The 24,226-nt window shown below is 39.0% G+C and overlaps 1 protein-coding gene across 2 annotated transcripts in view; it reads right to left on the bottom strand.

The window, feature by feature from the left end:
- Positions 1 to 24,226, bottom strand: part of LOC133370899 (desmoglein-1-beta-like) — a 40,116-nt gene that overhangs the window by 13,426 nt on the left and 2,464 nt on the right. The window contains exons 2-11 of one of the 2 annotated variants that reach the window (XM_061597803.1): positions 22,504 to 22,623; positions 15,653 to 15,691; positions 14,352 to 14,480; positions 12,465 to 12,620; positions 11,486 to 11,633; positions 10,755 to 10,918; positions 9,835 to 9,969; positions 6,377 to 6,562; positions 4,901 to 5,172; positions 1,558 to 1,700 (exon numbers count right to left, since the gene is read on the bottom strand). In XM_061597803.1, the coding sequence (XP_061453787.1) occupies positions 1,558 to 1,700; positions 4,901 to 5,172; positions 6,377 to 6,562; positions 9,835 to 9,969; positions 10,755 to 10,918; positions 11,486 to 11,633; positions 12,465 to 12,620; positions 14,352 to 14,480; positions 15,653 to 15,691; positions 22,504 to 22,509 (1,378 nt within the window). In that variant the 5' untranslated portion in view covers positions 22,510 to 22,623. The remainder of the gene's footprint in view (positions 1 to 1,557; positions 1,701 to 4,900; positions 5,173 to 6,376; positions 6,563 to 9,834; positions 9,970 to 10,754; positions 10,919 to 11,485; positions 11,634 to 12,464; positions 12,621 to 14,351; positions 14,481 to 15,652; positions 15,692 to 22,503; positions 22,624 to 24,226) is intronic. The other variant, XM_061597795.1, reaches the window with a different exon arrangement.

Here is a 24,226-nt window from a genome sequence, read left to right as displayed (position 1 = left end):
AAGATCAAAAGGCTGAAGCAACTCCCCTGTGAGGAAAGGATGCATTTGGGACTTCTTTGTTTTAAATAAATGGTGAGTACGGGGGTACATGGTAGAGGTGTGTATAAAATTATGCATGGTGTGGAGAAGGTGGATAGGGAGAAGTGTTTCTCCGTCTCTCATAATACTAGAATCTAGAGCCATCCAATAAAGCTGAATGTTGGAAGATTCAGAAACAAAAGGAAGTACTTTTTCATATAGTACTTATTACAGAATTTACTCTCACAAGATGTAGGCTGCATTCAGAATGGAGTTTATTGTGTTAGTTTTGCTGATTATAATAGCAGCACTTCTGTCCCAATTTTTAACATTCCTTTCACTCTGCAGTATCTGTTGCATTATGGCTTTTTGACCAATATACTACCAATATATGAGCATGTTGTGATGCAACAATGAATGTTAGTGGACGTGTTGCTATTCCTCCACCCTTTCCACACATGCACACTTCTGTTCCCCCATGATGCACGCATGAAAATGCTGGGAAAGAACTGTATACCAGTATACCACCCCAAATTTAGTAACTTGACTCCTGTGATTTTCTAGAAGAAATTATAACAGAAATGAGCAGTGAACTTCCACTATATCCTACTAGATTTCAAAAAGTGTCTTTTAAGTCATGTGAAAGATCAAATAAAATGTGGAAATTAACAGGTAAGGAACCATCAACAACATGGAATAAACTGCTGTCTAAATGCAGCTGTCGTAATAGCTACCAACCTGAATGGCTTTAAAAGGGGTTTAGACAAACTCTGGGAGGATAAGGCAATAAATATTTGCTAATTATGATGGCTGTGTACCGCCTCCAGTATTTGTCAGGAATCACAAGTAGAGAGTGTTGCATTCAGGTCCTGTTTCCAGGCTTCCCATAGGCATCTGATTAGCCACTGTGAGAACAGGATGCTGGGCTAGATGTACCTTTGGTCTGATTCATCAGGACTATTCTTATATTGTTATGATCAACATAAGATTATGACTGAACTTTTCTGTGCCTCTCCCAGTTTGAAGGATCATTTAAAGAGGATATCTTTAGGTATGAAGATCTGATAATAACACTGATTAAAGAAATCTCATTGAGCCCCATGTGTACTCTAAAGCATCAACAGACTTCTAGTGCTTCTCCATTCGTTTGAAAATATAGGGTATCTGTGTACATATTCTACTGCTGGATTGGGCAAGATTTACTTATTTTGTGCTCCCAATTACTCTCTGGAAATTGAAGATGGAGGTGAGATATGGCAAATCAATTTTATATATGGGCTGGAAATAACCAGACAAAACATTTGACGCAGTTGTTGAGGGCAAATATTTATATATGTATTAATTTAAAACACATACAGGATACTTTCCCGAGCTCAAAATCACTTACAATGAATTACAAAATAGCTGGAGGAACTATGCGCAGAATAGCATATCTTTGAGTAACTGCTTTCTTGAATGATACTGGATATCAGTTGCAAACTTCCCATAAATGGCAAGGCAAAATTATATATATAAAAAGGAAAAGAGCTATTTTCTTACCTTTAGTAATAGCTAGCAGCTCTGCAGTATATACCCCATTAACTACATAGATTGACTCCCGATCAATCACTTTACTAAAAGTGATTTCGCCAGTTGTTGGGTTGACTCGAAACCAGGCAGCTGGATCAAGCCCCATCACATAGCTGTTTTAGATCGAAAGAAATGTTTAGGCTTCATATTAAAGGGCAACAATGCTTGCATGCACCAGAGCTTTCCTAGTGCAAACTGACCAGTTTTATTTGCTCAGTAATCTTAATATGAGAAGATATGCTCCAACATTGCTTCTGACTTTCAACATTTACTTTGAAATATACTTTAAATGAGGAGGATATTGTTATGTGAGAACAAAACATTTTGTTGTATCTTAGGGCTGTTGTTCCACACATTACGCAAAATGAGCAGGAGTGGTAGACTGGAGTGGGAGAATTCTGGACTCTACATTTTCAAACATTAGATTGGAGAGGAAGTTTGACATTTCTGAATGCTTCTACTAAAACAAAAGGATCTGCTGAATTTTGCATGTCAGGGTGGAAGGTTTATTGTAGCTCTTTCTCTGAAATGCTAGCTTACTACATGTAGGAAGGTGTTTGAGTGCATGTGTATAGAACACCAGAGAGAGGACAAAATTATCTTTGGGAAGATTAGGGTTTATGCTCCAGACACATAAACTGAACGCTGTCTTTACATCCAGGAAAATGCATCCACATTGGCTAGGGATTGAGGAAGATCAATCTTCCTCTTGAAAATGTGGCTTGATTCCTTTGCTCAAGTCATCCATAGTATTTACTTTGTACATTTATTTATTTATTTATTTTCTAAGCCCATTTGGGAATGTCACTGAAGGGTGGGCTAAACATTTAATAAATAAATAAATAAAATAAATAAATCACTTTCCCCAAAATGATAGCACTCAGAATTCACCTCAGTCTGTGCATTTGTCTTATGTGTGCTAACTTTAGTTAATTAGCAAATGAAAGGCAGAGAAGGTATGATAAAAAGAGGTAACTTTCTGGCTGAAGATGGAGGACCTCATCTTCCCTCCCAGCTCCCCAAACAGTTATTTGTTGCTTTTTGGAGACATTGTTGTTTTCCCAGCCCATGGACCATCTTTGATTCCTACCATTTCTTTGCCTCACACATCAAGATAGAGGCCATATCCCTGCTACTTCTTCATTTTCCTTATCAGCTATCAAGGCAATCTCTTTGGTGGCTTACTCTCTGTTTAGAGCTCTTCTGTTTAGTTTCCTGACTGTGAAAAAAGTGAGTATTTCTTTCTCTATTCTGTCATCGGAACATGTCTTTTAAATCTCTGTATAAAGGCTGCTTTCACACATAATGCTAAGCCAAACTGTGGCTTAGTGGTAAGCTCCATTTGTTTAAAAATAGAACAGGTTGCCCTGGAAGGACATGGGCTGTTGGACGTACTGAAGCAGAAGCTGGATGACCACCTGTCAGGGATGCTATTGTGGCATCCTGCATGACAGAACCTGCATTGAACATGAGGTTGGGCTGAGTGACCTTGAAGACCTCTTCCAACTCTATGATTCTACTGTAACATGCAGGAGGCCATGTAGGGCTCATAGATCTCACCACAGGTGAGGATCCCGAGTCCCCACTTTTCACAACAGGAGAAATGGGGAAGTAGAAGTGTATGTGACTCAGGCGTCGCTGCCTTTGTTTCTTGTTTCAAACTCTAAGAGCCATTACATCTTATTTAAATTGTGGACAGGCACCATGATACTTCTGCACAGAGCATGGCTCCCTCCATGCTAGATGCTACACCAATGGGTTAAAGGTGGAATGAGGCCACGCAGGAGCAGCTGAGGAATGGGTAATGTAACATGTGTACTGGCCCTGAGATTCATGTGGCGATATGTTGAAGGAAAGTAGTGAGTCTTTCAGTTATTATTTCATTAATGCATGTTCTGCTAATGGGATGTTAATGTTTGTCTGGAATATCACTATGGTTATTTCCAGATGTTTTTTAAAAATCTATTTTTATATTTACCACGATGTTCCTGCAAGCCCTACTTGGTGCTTGCAGCAAGATATCCCATCCTCATATAGCGGGGGGGGGGGGTAGAGAGATAGTGTAGCATCACGGATGAGAAACTGAGCTACAGATCTGAACTTCTGCTACTATACTGTTATGTCCAACGAATTCACTAGGTGACTTCAGGAAAGCTGCCCTCTCTCAGTCTTAAATCCTGCCCCCCCGCCCCAAAATGTGTTGATAATAATACAGATCCACAAGGTCAGTGCAAGGATTACATTGAGGTATTGTATGTAAAATGCTTTTAATACTATATAAATGTCATGTTATTTAGAGGTGAAAGATAGCTTTTTTTCTTTCTTAGAACAGGTATAAGCTGCACTGCTGGAGAGGGAGACCATTCAGACTGCAAAGATCTAAATTCAAATTAGTTTTTTAAAATGTAAAATGTAAATGTGTTCTAGGAGAATTGGACAGCCTTGTTGATGATCACCATGTTCTAATGTTCAAAAATTCATAGGAAAAAAGGAAGCTGCCTTCTCCTGAATCAGACCATTGGCCTGTCTTGCTCAGTATTGTGTGCACTGACTGGCAGCATCTCTCCAGGATTTCAGACCCTGTTAATCAAAGTGATGTGAGCTGCCTTCTGCTTGAAGAGCAGCAGAATAAAACTTTGGGGAAAAAGTCATCTAGTCATCAGATTGGTTTGTGTAGCTCTGGCTCAACACTATTCAACTGGTCAACGTGTCACACTGGCACATGCCACACAACACCATTGAAACGGACATGATAGCAAATGTTTGTTATGACTAAATACTGCCATTTCAATGCTGGGGAAATATAATATTCTTTTAACAAAAGCCTCAAGGGTAGACATGTGCCCCCTCCCCGAAACAGATGAGTACCATTTGTGGATTTATTGTGCCACAGTTTGGTCATCTGGAAGCCCTCCCCCCCAAAAGTAAGTGGTATTTGAAATTCAAAATTGTAAACAAAAAGTAACTGTATAAAAGTCTTAATACATCTTTAACAACTATAATTTTAAAAAAAGAAAAGTCAGTTTAGAGGACCATCTATTGCAGTCTTTCCCAATCTTTGGGTCCCCAGATGTTGTTGGACTACAATTCCCATCAACCAGCATGGTTAATGGTCAGGAATGACAGGAATTGTAGTCCAGCAACATCTGGGCACCCAAAGGTTAGAAAAGAATTATCCTAAATGATCATATCTTCTTCTTCTCCTTCTTCATTTTCTTTTTTTTCCTTCCCCAAAGTATTAGCCCACTCTGATCAGCTTGAATGCACAGGGTCAGCCAACAAGGAAAAACCCTGAAAATAAAAGCTATCTTACCGGACATTAGTGGCAACTCTTCCAGAATCCTGGTCCATGGCCTGGAATGTTCCAACTGTATACGTGAGTATAGTTTCACTTGTCAAACTTTCAGATGCAGTTGCTTGCAGTGTAGATGGATTAAATACTGGTCCTTCTAGTACATTGGTTACTTGTACTATAATTGGGGTACCCTGAGTTTGATATTGAGAAGCCACTGAAATGTGGAAAGGAGCTACATTTCGCACACCAATACTCAGTGATATGCTTGAAAATTGTTCATAATCAATTTCCTAAAAGAAAGAAAGAAAAACAGCATATAATGTATCAATTTCTCATATGTGTCAACACACATAGTAGTAGTAGGTGATCACTCATGACCGAGTAAGATTGTTTTCCAAAATAAGGTCTTTAACAGTGAGTCCATAAGTGACTGTGGAGGCCAATCCTAGATCCACACAGCCTCCCACAGAGAGGACACAGGTTAAACACACACAAACACACACACAAAGTATAGTACACAGCCTGCCTGGATAGTAAATTATACACATATTGTTATTGTTAAAAAGCCATTCTTTGGAAAGTATCTTGTATGAAAATCATTTGCTGATCGCATAGCACAAAAGCTGTATTATGAATGAATTCAAAAGAGACATCAGAAAGGAAACAATTCAAAATAAAGCAAAAATCCAGCTCATATGACCTTTCTGTTTTTGAAAAATCTGTTTAACAAATTCTAAAGATTACTGAGTCAGGAGGCATTCCCAAATGTGGTTCAGACAGAGCACAGATGTTGACAGATGACACAAAACATGCAGGAAGCTTGAAATGCAATTGTCAGTCCACATTCCTGTACAGCTACCAGTTGATTAAAAGCCTGATACAAATGGCAAAACTGCATTTCTAGCCCCTGTCATTTGTCATACATGTAAATGAGCTACATGCTATTCCAGGGAATACAACTGGCATCACCCCCAACATCATGCATAGCCGCAGAACATCCACATCCATGCACTGAATGTGCATGTCTGCAAAGGAGCATCTATATGTGAGCAACTGCTCACATGGAAGTGCCCCATGTAGCGGTGCTGGTTGTATAAACACCCATTTGCAGACATCCACATTCAATGCATGGACAATGTGAAGATAAATTAAGGCACTGATTCTTGCAAGCTCAGTGGAAAACAAAACTGTAGCTCAGGAATGGGTAACGTGTGGCCCTCCAGAAGTAGTTGGACTCCAACTCCCATCAGCGCTGGCCATCATGGCCAATGGGCGGGGATTATGGGAGCTGCAGTCCAACAACATCTGGGTGGTCACAGGTTCCTCAACCTGTGCTGTAGTTTCTTTTGTTGAGGGACTACAATTATGCGAGCTGTTTTTCCCCCCTGCTTGACAAGGTGAAAAGACAGTGGAAAGATTCTCTATTTTCAGTGAAGGGTCATGGGATCAGATTCTAATTTTCAGTGATAGCAGAAAGATACTTTAAATTCATACCTTTATGCATCTCAGGATACCCTCATTAGTTGTTTGGTCTAGTACTATTTCAAAATTGTTGTTTTCATTTCCAGAAATAAAATAAAATTCTGCAAACCAATTATCTGTAAACTCTTGATCTGCATCAAAAACTTGTATCCTCATCAACTCTTGGCTGAGTGAATTTTCTACAATGGTAACTGAATACTAGAAAAGAAAGAAAACAACTGTTGACACCTGGGCATACATGCTTTTCCTGCTATCTTGAAAGTCATATTGCTCATGACTGTTACTGATTTCAAATGTGCTATGAACACTAAGGATCTGATATGCATCATTTGGCACTGTATAGATACGATCGTGTGTGGAATGCAAGAGTCACGATTACATATTGGATAGTGCACAAAAAAGTATGGGTGACTGGGATACACATAGCAAGCTGAAGAAAAGTGTTTTTAAAAGGGCAAGAATCATTCTTAAAGTTATGAGATACACCTGAGGACAGTTTTAATATTGAAACACATTAAGGATTAGTTTGTAAAAATGTTGAAGAAAAAGTGGAAAATGAAATGAACTGCCTTCAAGTCGATTCTGACTTATGGCAACCCTATGAATGGAGTTTTCATGGTAAGCGGTATTTAGAGGGGGTTTACCATTGCATAGTGAGCTTCATGGCTGTGTGGGGATTCCAACCCTGGTCTCCCAGGTTGTAGACCAACACTCTAACCACTACACCACACTGGCTCTCGAAGAAAAAGTGAACGATAATAAATGCAAAGAATCCAAACACAATGGATCCTTAGCAGTGCCTTTTTTGGTCTTGCACATTTTGTTCTTCTCACCAGCTCAATATAAAGTATCCCTCCCATTTTTTTTTGTTTCTCTTCCCAGTTTTTGGATAGTGTCTGTGGCATCACTAATGACCACAGTGTGTTACTGGCCTAGTCCATACAAATGGCAGATGAGTTGGTAAAACTATCCTTGGGCGGCACCACTTCAAAATTCATAGTGCCTACAGATAGAAAACTACATGATAGGAAGAAGAGTCTAATTCCTGATTTGCTAGCTTTGTATGTGTTGAGAATTTTTTTCAACAGGAAAGAATCTCCCCGCCCAACATTCTGAAGTGGTATAGTCTAGGAAAATAACCTAACTTGCAGTTTGTTGAATTAGGCAAGAGAATTATTATTAGTAGTAGTATTAGCATCAGTATTAGCATTTATATTCCACCTTTCCCCTGGAACTGGGATTCAAGGCAGCTTACAAAATTAAAACAAATACAGTTAAAAAGTATAAGCAAAACATACAGAAAAATATAATTAAAATGCAATTATTATTATTATTATTATTATTATTATTAATAATAATAATAATAATAATAATAATAATAATAATAATATTTAATTTGCTTGTCGCCTATCTGGCAATTAGCCACTCTAGGTGACGTACATTAAAATGAGATAAAATACAAAAATTCAAATGCAATCACATAATAACAAACTATCTATAGAATTAAAACCATTTAAATCAGCAATTAAAAAACAAAATAATAAAAATCAGTATGAAATAAAAATATGTTTCCAGTTTTACAAATTTATTGCATGTATTCCAGTAACGTATACATGGCATTTTCATGTGCATTATCTTTTTTTTGTCCCATGTTTGCTAATTTGCCCAACTAAACAATTTCTAGAATTTTCTTTATCAGTTCCATAATAGCAAGATAAATCTAATGTTTTCCAGTGCTTAGTCAAAGTACCAGATGACTATGGGAAGCCCAGAAGCAGGACATGACCATTTTCCAGCAACTATGCCCCAGCAACTACCAAAGTAAGTTTTGTAGGAAATAATAATAATACTAATACTACTACTAATAATAAATATTTATTGCCCACCCGTCACCATTAGTTCCCAGGGTGGGTTACAGAAATGTAGCATACAGGGAGAAAAATAGTTAAAACACATTACATTCACAGGAATAGAGTGGGTCCTGAAAACATACATCTGAAGTGCCAAAGGCCAGTGTAAAGGGGTGCATCTTTAGCATTTACCGAAAGTTGTACAAAGAAGGTGCCAGATGCATCTCTATAGGGAGGGAATTCCATAACCTAGGTGCTGCAACAAAGAAGTTTACTACTGCCAATTTCTCTCTTTCTTGTATTTAACAATTAATTTGACAATATAGTTACTAGAGCCAAAAATAATCTATAGCCTACTTTACAATATGTTCAACATCCCCAGTGCATGGGCTGCAGTCTCCCCTCTGAGTCTCTTCTGGCAGAATTATACAGTGTTTTAAGATCCTTGAATAATCAGTGGAGGCTGATCCACTGGGACTACTGGGGCATTGTCCCACCAACCTCAGTCTGCCCTCAGCCAGCCTGCACCTGCCTAACTTATAATCAGTCCAGGCGGGTGGCCCTGGCTGTCAGCTCCCTCCTCCTCCTTAGTCACAATATTGCCCTTGTCGAATTCAGCAGGGAGGAGGACGGGGACAAAACTAACATCACTTGGCTCTGCCGATCGCTGGCTTTGCCTCCACTTACTGTTGGGCTCCTGACCTCTGTTCCACCAGTCCTAAAGGGCACCAGCCACCGCTGTGAATAATAGCATGGTCATACCCTTCTCCAGGGTTGCCATGTGACTTACTTTATACAGGACAATCCTGTATTTGAAGGGCTGTCCATTCAGCCCAAGTCTGGTTTAAAGATAAAAATCCATTAAGAAGGGAGAGCAGGAGTCTTGAAGCTGCCCATAAACAGTTAATAACTCTACAATCTCAGCTCTCTTCCAAGTGACTCTGTATTTTATTTATTATATTTACAAGCCTGTACGTAAATCATATGGTTTCAAAGCATATGTCTGGTCACATTCACCCTTTATTTATTTTATGTTATTTAGAAAGATTTAGATACCACTTAATCACAAAACTCTGTAAGCAGTATACCTATTCTTTTAGGTATACAGTTTTTTGATAAGTGAAGGTTTTCATGTGCAAATAATTTCTTTTGTGTGAAGAAGCCTTGAAATGCCAATTCACAGGCATTGGTCTAAAATAGCCTTCCCCAACATGGTGCCCTCAGGATGTTATTGGACTTCAGCTCCCAATGACCATTGGCAATGTTGGCTGGGGCTCATGGAAGTTGTAGTCCAAAACATCTGAGAGGGCCCAGGTTGGAAAAGTCTGGTCTAAATAGCTGTCAGCTTACATTTTGGTTCTTATATTACAGGTTATGCTGTGTTATTAAACTATCTTTTCCAATGAAATACAGACAAAATGTTTAACTTCTTTTCCTTTTCCATTTTATTTTTTTTGGAAGGGAAAATCGGGACTGCTTCCATTTCTGCTTGGGCTTCCAAAGGCATAGAAATCCACCCCTATACAGATCCTGCCTTCTTTCTATTTCCTGCACTCAGAAAACTAATACAGGACATGGAATTGATTGTTGCTGGTCGTGTGGCTTTGGGCAATAGCTTACCGAGCTCTGTGAAAGAGTTGGAAAGTTATCATTTACGTCAATTACAGTAACCTCACACAAACATTCAGATGATATTCCATCGGGACCTCCATCCCTGTCTGTGCCTTTCACAACCAGACTGTAGCTTCCATGTTCCTAAAAGAAAGAAAGAAAGCTGACAATTGTTTAAACATTCACACTGGTGATAGAGCACAACTGTATAATATAGTGCTTTTAAATCTCATTATGAAAAGTGCACCTCCGGACTGTATTTTGTGGAGGGACTCAGGTACATACTGGAACTTTAGGTTTGCACAATTAAAGTGGATTAAAGGGTTCTGTCACCCTAGCAAAAGAATCAAAGTTTTTGCCGTTTGAAAAGTGATGGGGAAGTACATAGAAAAGTGTGGGTTGTAGGAATAATTAACAGGAAGGTGTGTTAACACCCTGCAAGTGAATAAGGATAAAATGTTGTATAATAGCCTGCAAACAAATCAGAATGAATGCTCACTAAAGATTGGATATGATCTAACCTCCATGTAAGCTTTGTGCAAGCAAATCAGAATGAATGCTCAATAAATGTCAGTTGAAGGGGCCCTATCACAATGTATTTAAAAATATAGCAATTATTTTAAATATCTTCTTTTCACTGACTTTTTTGCAATCACATTCAACTCTGATGCTGAGTCGGTGGCAGTTACTCCCAGGTAACCATGCATAGGGTTGTAGCCTGATGCATATTTGTCTGTTCAATCCCCCTTCTCTTTCTGATTCTTTCTGGCTGATTTTTTTTTCTTGCAGCAGATACACAATGTCCAGTTACTTTTTTCTGAGGTTTCAAAAAGCTTTTCACAGTCCTGAATATCTCATTCCCTTAGCACACAAACTACAGTATTTTCCCAAGGGAAACAATGAACAGTTCATGAGCTGGGTTTTTTTACCTCTCTGTCAAGGATATTTGCAATGTGAAGTTCTCCGGTCTGTTTGTTCAAAATAAACTTTGATGGACCTCCAGGATTTTGACTCACAATCTTGTAGGCAATTTTGGAATTCAGGTTATTTGGCTCATCTGCATCTGTAGCAGTTAATTTCATCACTAATGTGCCTGGAAAGAAGGAAAATGCCACGTAAATAAAAACGTAAGGGCTGCACTTCAGTTGATTAAAACCTTAAGGATGCCATAATATGTGAATTTTTTAATATATCTCTGCTTACTAAGAGTAGAACAGAATGCTTTTTTTCAAAATGTAAGGTAGATTTCAAAGAAACTCCTGAGTCTTTGGTAATGCACTTTGCTACAACTATAGCAAACACTGACATGCCTATAAAAGGCTTTTTTTTTTTTTTTGCAAGTTCTCTAAAGCAGGGATAGGGAACCTGTGGCCCTCCAGATGTCTCCAGTTCCCATCAACCCTAGCCAGCATGGCTAGTTTTCAAGGATGATGGGAGTTGTAGTCCAACATCGTCTGGAGGTCCACAGGTTCCCCAACCCTGCTCTACAGAGACTGATTTTTGGTCTGAGTAGACGTGTATAGGATTGCACTGGGGGAAGCACAATCCTATGGGAATAGGAGAAGAATCCTAGGATTCCAAATTGAAATGGACCATGATCAGAAAGTTCAATGTATACTTATTTTTTCCAGTTACTATAATGTGTTTACAGTCTACTTACTCTCCATGCTACTCTCTGTAATTGACCCTGCAAACACTGTTTGTGTAAATACTGGCGCATTGTCATTTATATCCAGAATCCGAACTCGAAGGTCAAGTGGAGTTTCCACTGATTGCCCAGTCACCACATTTATAGCAAGGCACTTAATCTGTATTAAGAAATAAAAAAACAAGGACTAATGCAAAAAAGAAGATAAACCATTCAATATACTTAAAACCATTCATTTGTTAGATAAGCAACATTCATCTAATTTATAAATAGTGCAGGAACAATAACATTATTATTAATCATGTTAATAATTATGTATTATTAAATATATTCTGCTTTCCTCATAATATTAAAAATAAACATAACAAACAAAATCAACACTAAAAAGAAAAAAGAATGATAGCAGCAGAATAAATAATAAAAACTCCATTAACTCAATTCAAATAGCCATCCAAGTTATAAAATTATTATCATTAGAACTCTCCAGCAAAGAAAGAAACAGTATCCCCCAAATGGCCCAAAAGCCTTTCTAAAAAGAACGGTTTTTACCATAAAACAAACCACCATTACAGAGGGGATAAAGTGCACTCGCCTTGGGAAGGAGTTCTAGAGCTTGTGTGATGCTCGCAAAAAAGGCCCTCTAGTTCCCTCTAGACATATCTCATATGTTGAGGGACATAAGAACATAAGAAAAGCCCTGCTGGATCAGGCCAGTGGCCCATCTAATCTGACATCCTGTTCTCACAATGACCAACCAGATGCCTATGGGAAGCCTGCAAGCAGGACTTGAGTCCTCCCCTCCTGGCCTTCCAGCAACTGGTATTCAGAAGCATACGGCCTCTGACTGTGGAGGCAGAGGATGGCCATAGCTGTGACTTCTGGGTGACCTTAGTAAGTAAGTTGGCTCATATGGAGAGAGGCCACACTTTAGATAGTCAAGCCCTACACAGGAGAGGGGAAAAGAGAATATATTTTTGCAGGTAGTACTTACAACAAATACTGGAGTCTCCTCTCGATCTACTATTTTTGTTATATTAATTTCACCAGTCTTTTGATTAATGACAAATACTCCAAAAGGATGCTGATCAATCCCTACTCCAGTGATTCTGTATATAATTGATTGAGTTTCTTCACAATCAGATCGGACCTACAACAACAACAAACAAAATTAGTTTTCATTCAGATATTTTTCTCAACCTTAACTTTATTTTTATTTATTTAAAAATGTACAAGCAGCTCTATATACAAAGAACATCCACGTTGTGTGAAAAAATAGAATATAAAACATATGGCGAGTCATAAAACAATTTTAAAACATGACTAAAAGCCACAGAAAGCAAATGGACTAATTTGGGAAGACTTGGGAGAAAAGAAGTTTGCAACATACATCAAAATGAAAAATGGTTTCCAGTGTAAGTGATTCCTTAGTGAACTGTGAGCAGTTTTGATGTCAACATTGCAGTCCTAACCCCAGCTACCCGGGATTAAGTCCCATTGAACTGAATAGGACCTCTGAGTAGACATTGAACTGAATAGGACCTCTGAGTAGTGCATGGTGTGGTGGGGAGGCACGACTGACTGAAGGTTAGGTGAACAGCGCCACTGCACTACTACACCCTTTGCTACTGAGTGCTGTCAGTTAATGATAAGCATGAAAAGAATCATCTGTGATTTAGAATCCCTTTCTAAAAGAATCAGTCCAATTCAGAGCCTCAGACATGTGCTGCCATGTTTACTCTCAGAGCCTCTGCAGGTATTACTGCAGCCATTTTACTTATGCAAATAACTTCTCATGCAGGTGGTTGACTCATGTGAGCAGTGCAATATTAAAGAATGAAGGTTTTACCTGCTCTTTCATGGCATACTCTGAGTTGGTTTACATGTAGACCTTAGCTTAATAAACCATGGTTTATTAACCTGAGAGCAAGTGGCATGCCTGCACTCATCCCATTCCGCCAACCTCCTCTTCTATGTGCTAGCTATGGCATTTTGATTGTTGTTTCTTTAAACACCAATTTCCCACTGTATCTGCAATGGGATCTGTGGTTTTACACCAGTTTACTAACCAAAATCTGAAACCAGGATCAATGTGCTGAAGCTGGCACGGGAGGGGAGGGGAGAGGAGGGATGAGGGGGGCCACCAAGTGACACCTGACACTGATACTATTCTTCAACTTTCCAGGACAACTTGGGAGGGGGCACAATGAGTTGTATGGGGATGGGGGAATGGACTAGAGTTGGTTACTCCCTTCCACTTGCAGGAACATTGTGTGAGTGGAACTCTGATCAGGAGGCTCTCCTTCCAGCAGGTACAACCTCAGAATCCCAGCCAATGTCTTTTTTCTTGAAATGGGGGGTTGAACCTGACTGAGAGCTTGCTTCTTGTGCTGGGCACCTTGCTCCTTAAGTCTGAGTTCATGGGGAAAGGTCGTGGTTCCTCAGTAGTGAGGGGAAGGCACGTTACATGTTTAGAGGCACTTTTCTTAATTACTACCTGACTTTTTTTCCAGGACTCAGCCCTGATGAAGAAAACAGATTCTGTCACTGTGCCTTGTCACAACATGTTTTCCCATGCTACATAACCAGGTTTGATTTTAATTTATATATCACTGAAAAGTAAACACCCACACTCTTCAAAAAGCAACCTTAAAGCTGATAGACTGTAAGAAAAGATTGTCAAAATTCTTCTCATTATCAAAGTTTATCAGATCTGTGCTACATGTTTCACCCACTAGCTTGCGAGCCCTTTATTTGAACTTAGAGGACTTTGCTACTTAGTTGGTATGTGGGAGGATTCCAGCCTTGTTTGTTTGGTAATCTGTCAGTGTTGCTTAGTAACTTACAAGAACTGAACCCTTCTAATTTGCTTGGAACTTACCCTTGCAATTGGATTTCTCTTTGAATTATCTTCTCCTTCTCTACAGGCTGCAGCAAATTTAATCCATTCTCGTTTCTGCCTCCAATGGGTTTTCCGACTCTCCACGCCTTTTTCATTCCATTCTCTCACCTTGAATGAACAGCACATTAGCATTAATATTGACTAACTGAATGCTATTATGACCAATTGCTCTGAATACTTAATAGTGTATATAAAGTTACATATACTAGGATAGTTGTGGCTGTTCCCTCTAACTTTTCTCAGCCTCTTCACTCCAGTCACTGACTCAGCCTTTCCCAACCAGTGTGCCTCCAAATGTTGTTGGACCACAACTCCCATCAGCCTCAGCCAGCATTGCCAATAGTCAGGAAGATGGGAGTTGTGGTCCAACAGCATCTGGAGGCACACTGGTTGGGAAAGGCTGCTACTGAAAACTAATGTCACAGGATATTTAGAAATATTCAAACTTCTGAGAGGTAAGGGTCCAATCACAGAATGCAGTAAACCAATGCTACAGTCATGAGGGAAGCAGAAGGTCAGGTTGGCTTCACAAGACTAACATGTGACTCAGAGAATCATAGAATTGCAAAGGACCTCAAGGACCATCTAGTCCAACCCCCCTGATGAAGGAATCCCTGACTGGGGAGCAGGGAAACGGGCATCAGGAAAGTGGAAATCTGGAGAGCTAAAAGAATGGAACTTTTATTGTTTATTTATGAGTATTTATATACCACCTTCTCAAAAAAAATCAGGGCAGTGTACAGCAACATAAAAACATTTAAAACCAGTATGAACTTTATATGACCTAGGCCAGAGGTGGTGAACCTGTGGCCCTCCAGATGTTGTTGCACTCCAGTTCCCATCAGTCCCACCCAGCATGGCACAGATTTGCCCACCCCTGGCCTAAAAATGGAGGAGCTGTGGTTCAATGGGGAGACAGTGTTCTGATGGAGGCAGGAGAAAAACTGGCAAATAAGGCCCATATGCAGGAAAGGATGTGTACTGTGGCTATGAAGAGCTAGAGAAATCAGGAGGGCTGAATGTCACATATTAGTTCAAAATAGAAAGGCGTGTGGATTTTTTGTCTGCAAGTCAAAATTATTCATGGATAATAGATCTATAGGATGCACTAGCAAATAGCTGCTTTACATAGTGATCATATCCATCTTTACTCAGAAGTCCAATAGATCTTACCTCCAGGTATTCACACATACCTGGGAGCGCATCTCATTGAGTATAATGGTTTTTGAGTAGACAAGCACAGGATTGTGCTGTAAATAAGACTGCAATGATTAAAATACCTTAACATGAAAAGCACCAGTGCTGAACTCCAGGAATACCTAGAAAGAAACAAAAAGAGTCAGCACAATGCTCATTTTATTCCTCTCCCACACGAATAAATCTCATAGAAACTAATCTCATCTATGTCATTCAAAGTTTGCACCAAAAGCCTTTATATAGATAAAGTATAGTATATGGAGATAAAAAGGAAGAATCACATCCCACAGTGTCATTGCTCAGTCCCATTCCTTCAACTGTATATTTCCCCTCAACCCATTCGTATCACTGCCCCCTCTGCAATTAAACCAGCACGTCTCATGCACCTCATTAGGGCCTGTCATCATAAAAATACCACACTGTGGAAACAAATACATTTATATTCACACCAGAGATGATAACAGAATGCAGATATCAGGTGAAAATGAGATCATGCCCAGGTGACCTCAGAAACTTTGGCCAGGGGTAGGTAAATAAAAAGTAAGTGAATGCCAAGAAATTTTATCAGTTAAGAAAACACAAGTGTTATCTTTTTTTGTTTAATGTAGTTTGTTTCCATTATGCAAAGGGATGCAAAGAATTCAATGCTTTTTCAAATAATTTTAATTTGGGAGACATAGACTAGGCAAGGATCCCCAAGGTGGTACCAGGGGGCTTGCATCTGCCCACACGGTCCTTCTCTGGCAATCAGAGTTCTCCCTCCAAAAAAAATTAGGCTTGAAAGAATCACTGTTGTAACAAACAGAATAAGTTGTGGTGTGTGCTTGGTTGCAGTGTGTTTTGGTTCCCATAACAGTTTCTCCAGGGCCCCAAAAGGTTGGCAACCCCTGTGTGTAAGAGAGGAAGGGAGAAGGGAGGTAAGTAAGTATATCTATGAATCCTGGAAGTTTTGCTCAAAACATCAGTTTCTTATACTCCTTCACCAAACGGGTCTTCAAATGTGTTGTTTAGACAGATGCTTTCCCCCCCTTTAAACAAAAGCCATGATTCTTGTGGTGCCAGATTATGTGAAAAGCATCTGATTTAGTCCCTGCTTAATGAACTAACATAAACATACAGCCTGTGCTATCGTTCTTTTTCAGACAGTTGTTCAAATCATGCTCCCATTGAACTCAGTTATAACTTTGCCCGAGATTCTAAGGACCAAAAGGGGGCACTGAACACAACAGGGCTTTAGAGCAGAGGTCAAGAACCTCAGGCCCAGGTGCCAAGTATGGAACTGCTTGTCCCTCTGTCTGACCCGCAGGACTCTCCCTAGGCCACACCCCTACCCAGGCCACACCCCTCACTGATGCTGTTTTGCACCTCCCTTGAATGCTTTGGCCTGGATGGAATGTATCCTTGAACTGTGAAAATGACTCTTATTTGCCTGGATGCAGGATGGATGTGTATGTGTGTGTGTGTAAATCACTGGCTTTTGTGTGGCCTATTGTACAAAGCCACATTCATTGCCCCCCCACTTTTGGATCTGGCCCCACCCACCACTGGCATGAGATCCCCAAAAGGTTTCCCACAAGGGAATGTGACCCTTGGGATGAAAAAAATATCCATGTTTTAAAATTTCCACCTTCTGATTGTGAGTCCCTTCTTGACTTACAACTTTGCTACTCCCAAAATGTGGAGGACATTCAGGAGCATCCTCCAACAAAGCACAAAGAAATATGATTGAAATAGGAAATTAGGGTATGCAGATGAAGCATGTGGGCATGCATAAAGAATTCTTTGGATTCCTGCCTTTTCCATGAACCTTGACTAAATTTAGATCAGACGTCTTGAAAATGAAATATGGGTGGGCAGATTTGCTCCAAAGTTCCCATTGTTGCCAATTTACTTGGTGTGCTTTTGGCAGAGTAAAAATATGGGTAATTCGGGGAACAAATAGACCCAAAAGTAAGGACAGTTGTGGGTGATAAGAAAAAACCAAGGGGATTTTGTCAACCTCCAATAAAAAGACTATAGAAATCTTTTTACATAAATGAGTAGGATACATAAAACATAGATTGTCTTTATGAGAAACAGTCATTTTAGTATCTGTGTGAACGGTAATTTTATAGCCACCTTCCCCAACCTGATGCCCACCAGATGTTTGGACGACCATCCCAGTCAGTTCTGCTGGCCGAGGCTGATGGGAGTGGTCATCCAAAACATTTGGAGGGCACCAGCTGAGAAGGCTGTTTTACAATATGAGGGAGACAGTTTACGTAACAACTATTTATTCTTTCTTGAAAATTGGCATGTGTTAACTTGTTTTCCAGTCTGCTGAACTGTTAGCAGCTATAATATAAAGTGAGTTGCAGAGAGAAATTAAGGCAGAAAATATAGCTATCTTCCCGCATGTCGTCTGTTGTTTCCCTTATGACAGATTTAAACTGTAAATTCCTTGGGCTAGGAACTTGTACTCTTATAAAGAGCCGTCACCTCTCTGCGCCTGGTTTCCAATTCATTCTTCTTTTTCCCCATTTGTTTTTTTAATTCGCTTTGAAATCATTGATAGTGTAAGTGATACTTTTATCGATCTACTTTCTATGTGAGCTCTTCAAATGTGTATTCCCTTTCACTGATGTCTATGAAGGGTTGATTGTAACTGACAGATAGAAAGCCCCAGGGGGGAATGAGATGTTGATTGTAAGCAGCAGAAGGGAAGACACTGACTTCATTATCTGCCTTAATCTGCTCTGCAATGCACTTGAAAAGAAATGTAAACAAGCAATAATTACAGAGTTCAGAATAAAGATCAATGCCAATGGAGACATGTGCATAAATATTGATAATTATATACCATACAGAGAAGGACCCAACACTTTCCTCCTCTCTCATAGACCCAAGTTAAGTTGCTATTGGCTGCAATAAGAGTTTCCCTCCCAGGGCTAATAGCAGCTGCAGGGATGCTATGTGTGCAGGGAGAGTGTTGATGCGTGCTCACTGGGATTGTGGTAGGGGAGGAAAGGGTTAACTACCATGCACCATGGTCTTGATTAATATTACTCCCCATACACATCTGATCATAATGGTTGTTTGTAAAGATGTAGCAATAAGTAACGTGCTGTCTCTGTTATCTTTTTGGCACCTACTGAAGGACTTCTTCTTTCAAAAAGCCTTTTAAGTAGAGACCTTATCCCAGTCTGTGTCTTTTTAAAATGTGTTAAAGTTTTTTTTTTAAAGATATTTTAGAGTTTTGTTTGTTGTTTACCACCCTGGGTTTGTTCTGGGAGGAAGGGGGGATAGAAATTTAATAATAATAATAGTAATAGTAATAATAATAGTAATAATAATAATAATTTAGCATCACATCTAGTTTGTCCTTGCATCAATTGCTTTCAATTCCATGATTTCACTGGCAGATATGGATGCCCCCCCGATATATTTTGACTGGATCATAGCTAGGGATGGGGGATAAATTCAGTTCAGTTTGCAAACTGCTGCAGAAATGTAGAGAATCGAATTTAAGATTAGAAAAATAAGAAACTGAGAGAAACAAAATTAACAGATCATTCCATCCCTAATCATGGTTTCCGTTTGCAGCAATTGTATAGCCTTCAGCTTAGTGTGAAATCCACAGCACACAAATATCTTCCCATATGTCTGTCTCAATTTTCTCATTTTTCTACTCCCTTCTATTTCTATGGTTTAGAGGTGAATGCCAGTCCTTCTGTAGCTAAAACAGCAACATCCACTTACAAGAGGGACGTTTCAGCAACCTCAGAGAATTCTGAAGGTTTGCAGAAGTAAAAATTAAATTAAATGGTGGTGGTGGTGGTGGAGAGGGGAAATCCTGAGGGAATTTCCCCAAAGGAAAACTGAGCATACTCAATGGCCTTGGTCACAGACTTCTGACTGTGGCTGACTGTAACTATTGAGCTGGGGGTGGGTGGGCAGGATGACAATGGGATGTAGTATCATGGACAAGGACATGAATGATGACTAGGAACACTGAACACTGCAAAATGTTGTTGTAGGTTCCCTCTGTTTCTGATGCTGAGACAGTGATTGATGTTGCTGATGTAGCCAAAATGGAACCACAAGTGTCTTTGTTTTAAAACCAACCTTGCTTTGTAACTCAGAATAATTCCAGCCCCTTTAACACCTGTTTTTGTCATAGCCAATGAGGAATCTGCTCTGAAAATGGTTGTTAATGCTTTTAAAACCAACTTTAGATTTTACCTTCTATATATAACAGATGAGGGGAAAATCTTTTGATTTCAAATACATTTATTGGTAAAGGACTTAACTTGTTCATATTGAACTTTAATAATATACAGTTAAATAACTGGCCTCTTCTGAAATAGTATGGATTAATGTTCATGTTTACCACTATGTAAATTCCCAGGATTGCAACCTTAAGCTTCTTAGGGGAAGAGAGAAATACAAGTATAATGAATAAGCAAGGCTGCAGTCCTCCACACTTACATGGAAGTAAGCTCAATTGAACACAGAGGGACTTGTGTTGCATATCTATAATTAACTAGCGTCACGTCCATGGGAGGACATTTGATATGTGTTCCCATGAGAGCAGATACATGTAAACATTATAGTAATTTAGAACATTGGTTAGTCCTGTGACTTTTCTCAGATATCAATCCATAAGCAGGACAGAGTTCCTGAATAAAGCTTGAATCATTTTTTTCAACCATGTGGTTGTAATATTCAAGCTAATCCAAATTTACAGGACAAAGCATATGATAACAGAGCTGCAGAGAACTCTTCTGTAAGTTTTTAATGGGGGGGGAGGGACATTTCAGCTTATAATTCCCCATAACAGCAGTCTGAAATGGTATCAGGAGGGCTGTACCTTCCCAGATGGCATGAGCTCCTGGGTCCTAAGGCTGCACCACCTACTTTCCCAGATTATTTTCATAAACTCACATAAACTTATTTTAGCATACAAATCACCAAAGAAGACTATTCACACTCAGGCATGTTTTACTAGACACAAAAGAACAAAGGCAGATCTACTCCCCCTGTAAAGATGGGCCTAGTACGCATTGAGTAAGCATTGGCCTATTAAAATTCACTGAGGTTTAGCCTCACCATCCCATGAGAAAGTTCTGTGGTGCACCTCGAATTTTCTTCAAATGTGGTTCAAGCAACATGAATGTTTGCTACTACTGCTAATTTATCTAGCACTTCTTTCCCCCCAAAATGGATTACAATCTTTATTGGCTCTGTCATCACAACAACCAATGCCATAGTTTATTATTCATTCATTGAACAAAATGTGTATACCATTTAATTGTAAATAAAACCTCTAAGCAGTTTACAAAGAATATAAAATATACATTAAAATTGTCAAATAAAAATTAACTATTAACTCTTGTTCTTGTTTTATAGACAGGGAACTGAGGTTGGGAGATAGTAACTTGTTTAAGAGGCATATGGCAAATCCTTTGCAGCAGCAGGATAAGAACCCAAGCAAAGACTGAAGGAGCAAGTTGTCCATTGGACAACACTGGCTTCTTCTTTAAATGAGAACCTGGTGCTTGAAAATTTTGTACGAATAGCACTTTTCACTTTCCTAATGCTACAAGGAGATATGCCCACGATAATTTGCTACTATGTGCTCAGAGCTAAATTCAGAGTGTGGTGGTGAGAGGCATACAACAGGATGTCAACAAGGCTTGACTTTTCCCTGTAGTTGCTGCACACTGGAATAACGCAGTGCAAATGGATGCCACATAGGCACAGACTCCCCAAGTCTGATACACATCAAGGCACATTCTGAATCACCCATGCCATAGATGTTATTTATTAATGGGTTTTGCTTGAATATAGGGGTTGTCTGAAGTCCTCACTAGAATTGTTACAACTAGCAATTCTTTAACTGTTGAAAGGATTTATCATGCCATCTTTCATAAGAGTAGATGGTACTTGTCATGGTGCTTATCTGTTAGAATGAAGCATTCTTGGTAGTCTTGTTGAGCATAACTTTATAATAGCAATATTTTGGTACAAATGTTCATGGGTCTAGCATATAATGTTAGATTAGCTATAATATCACACATGTTATCATTCTTAAATATGTGAATTACAATTGTGTCATGGAAAGTCTATAATAGAAAGCCACTGGATTGGGGTAATTTATAAGATTAGGAGATCAACCTAGTAACCTCCATGACACAAGGCCCTTTGAAATGAATGGGAGCTGCATAAGAGCTCAGTAAAATTCATGCACCCCTCTCATAGATTTCAACAGGTTTGCACAGGAGAACTTGCTGATGGATTGTGCTGTTGGTTAACGGAGAAGTGCTAACTACAATTTACATGCATAACTCTTGATATGTTTGTTTTCCAACACTTAGCTAAGAGTTGGATCATTTTATTTATTAATGTGTTAATTATTTGTGTATTCCACCTTTCTTCCAAGGAGCTCAAGCCAGTCACAGCACCCATGGTTCTCCCTCTCACAACAACCTTCTGAGGCAGGTTAGGCTAAGAAATATATTGACTAGTCTAAAGTCACCCAATGAGGTTCATGACTGAGTAGATATTTGACTTCAGGTCTCCCCAGTACTAGCCTAATCTGAACCACTATGCCAAATGTTGATAGTGAAAACAGTCCATCAAAACTATACTTTGTTCAAATATATAAGATGGTGTAGGAGAAATGCTCCTTGATCAATTTTACTGTGATCTTAATATTTAGAATTGTTACTAGATCTTGGGGATGTTTAATATAGTGCATTAAAAAATTGTGCATTGTCCAAGAAATAAGTGTTTTGCTGCATTTGTTTTGATACATTTGTTAAATTTATCGTTGCTTTAATATGCTACTCTGCAACTTCTACTTCAAAGCCATTTACAAACATGAATTAATTAACCATTATCAGTGCCAAAGCAATATTATATGCAATTATGGTATACTCCCTGCTCCACCTACTTGCATCCAAATGACTGAACATGCCCTTAATTCCTGATTTGTTCTGTTTCCCAGTGCTGTTCATTTTAGGGGTTGAGCCTGCTCTCTTTGAAGTCAAGCAAGGTATTGCTGTGAACAGAGCTGAGTATTCAAGCACATTATACTATTAGTCATCGTTGTGCCATTGCAGTATGTAGTTGTGTCAGCAGTTTGGGATATGTATTTTATTCCTGAGCCAAAACTCCCACTGAACAAGATTAGATCTTTCTTTTTATTAAATTTACTTTCAGAGTTCTGTAACTTTGCAGTTAAAATCCTTGGCAGATGGCATCTCCAAGCCTAAACACCATTATATGGTTAGAATTCCCAATTTTTTTTATTTTATTTTTTTCCCAATAGTTTTGCTCTATTACATTAATTAGAAATTTGCTTCTGTTTGCTTTATTTCAGCAGAACTGGGTAAGTCTAATTAGCCAAGTATGGCCCAAAGCCTGTATTCCAGAAAATAAGTTCACCAACAAATTTCAGATTTGATTTTTTCAACTTTCCTTGGACAAATCCATATCTCTTCCACTTGTTTCTAAGGATGTATAAAACCTGCAATATCCCTTCGAGCTAATGGGTGCAGCCAATAGTCAGCTTTAAAAACCTAGGATGCTCTTATTCAGGGCCAATATGAGGAATGCATGTTATTTAATTTGGTAAATCTCTTGGGCTGCAGTACACAGGATATGTAAAGTCCCCCATGATCATTGATTACTTAAACATGTGGCAAATTGGCCTCTGATTACATGTTATTATTTGACATGCCACAGTTCAGCTCCCATTTGAAAGGTTTGTGGTGGCAAGCCAACGTGTGGTTTGAATTTGTGAATAACCCTTAATTGAATGACCCATTTTTTGGTGCATGGCGCGCCATCCACATGCTGAGTGATCCTGTAATTAGGCCTTTAGCATGCACTAGGTTAGACTGTGGCCATATGGATCACATCCAGCCTCTATACTTCAAAAGCCCTAAACATACTGAACTCTGTGCTGGATTGTTATCACAAACGTGTGTAATTCCTCTTCCTGGAGAAGATTATTTAGTCCCCTGAGTTTCCTGTGATACTTCATTAAAATATATATGCAAGTAATCCATCCTTTTAATAATTAAAAAGAAAACCAAAGGTGTCTAGATGAAATGACAACCAAGAGTTTTGGCCAAGTGGAGATGGTAATAAACTAGTTTTCATAAAGAGGTGACAAAAGAGAAGTGCATTGCCTTCATAAAGCAAGCCTGTACAAGTACTACAAACACAGCCTAAGCAGATAATTCAGCGTCTTGCAGTAAGTACTTTTTGAATCAAACAGGTGTCGAACAATCAGACTAGATGGGAAAATATATACTGCCTCTCTCCCAGACAAAAACATTTGCCTCAGAATAAAATTATTGGTTTAAACATCTGTGCATATGTACCTTTTTGTACAATTTGTCTGACCTCCTTACGTTAACCAGAATATTACCACTTATTCAAATGTAACCATAATAGACATATTTGTTTGTGTGTATTTTATTCTGTGGTTTGGGAGATCCCATGGTATTAGGAAGAGATATTAAGAAGAGATGCATTTTTACTTCTGCTTCCAAAATCCCCTCAGTTCCTCTATAACATAGTTCCTAATTTTTGTGACTGTTTATAATGCTATTTTGGAATCAGGATCCAAAGTGAAGCTTTAGATAGGCTGAAGAGGGGATTGCCCA

This window comes from Rhineura floridana, chromosome 1, assembly GCF_030035675.1.
Source record: "Rhineura floridana isolate rRhiFlo1 chromosome 1, rRhiFlo1.hap2, whole genome shotgun sequence".
Taxonomy (NCBI): domain Eukaryota; kingdom Metazoa; phylum Chordata; class Lepidosauria; order Squamata; family Rhineuridae; genus Rhineura; species Rhineura floridana.
Note: the sequence above shows the minus strand (reverse complement) of the source record. Positions and strands in the feature narration are given on the sequence as shown.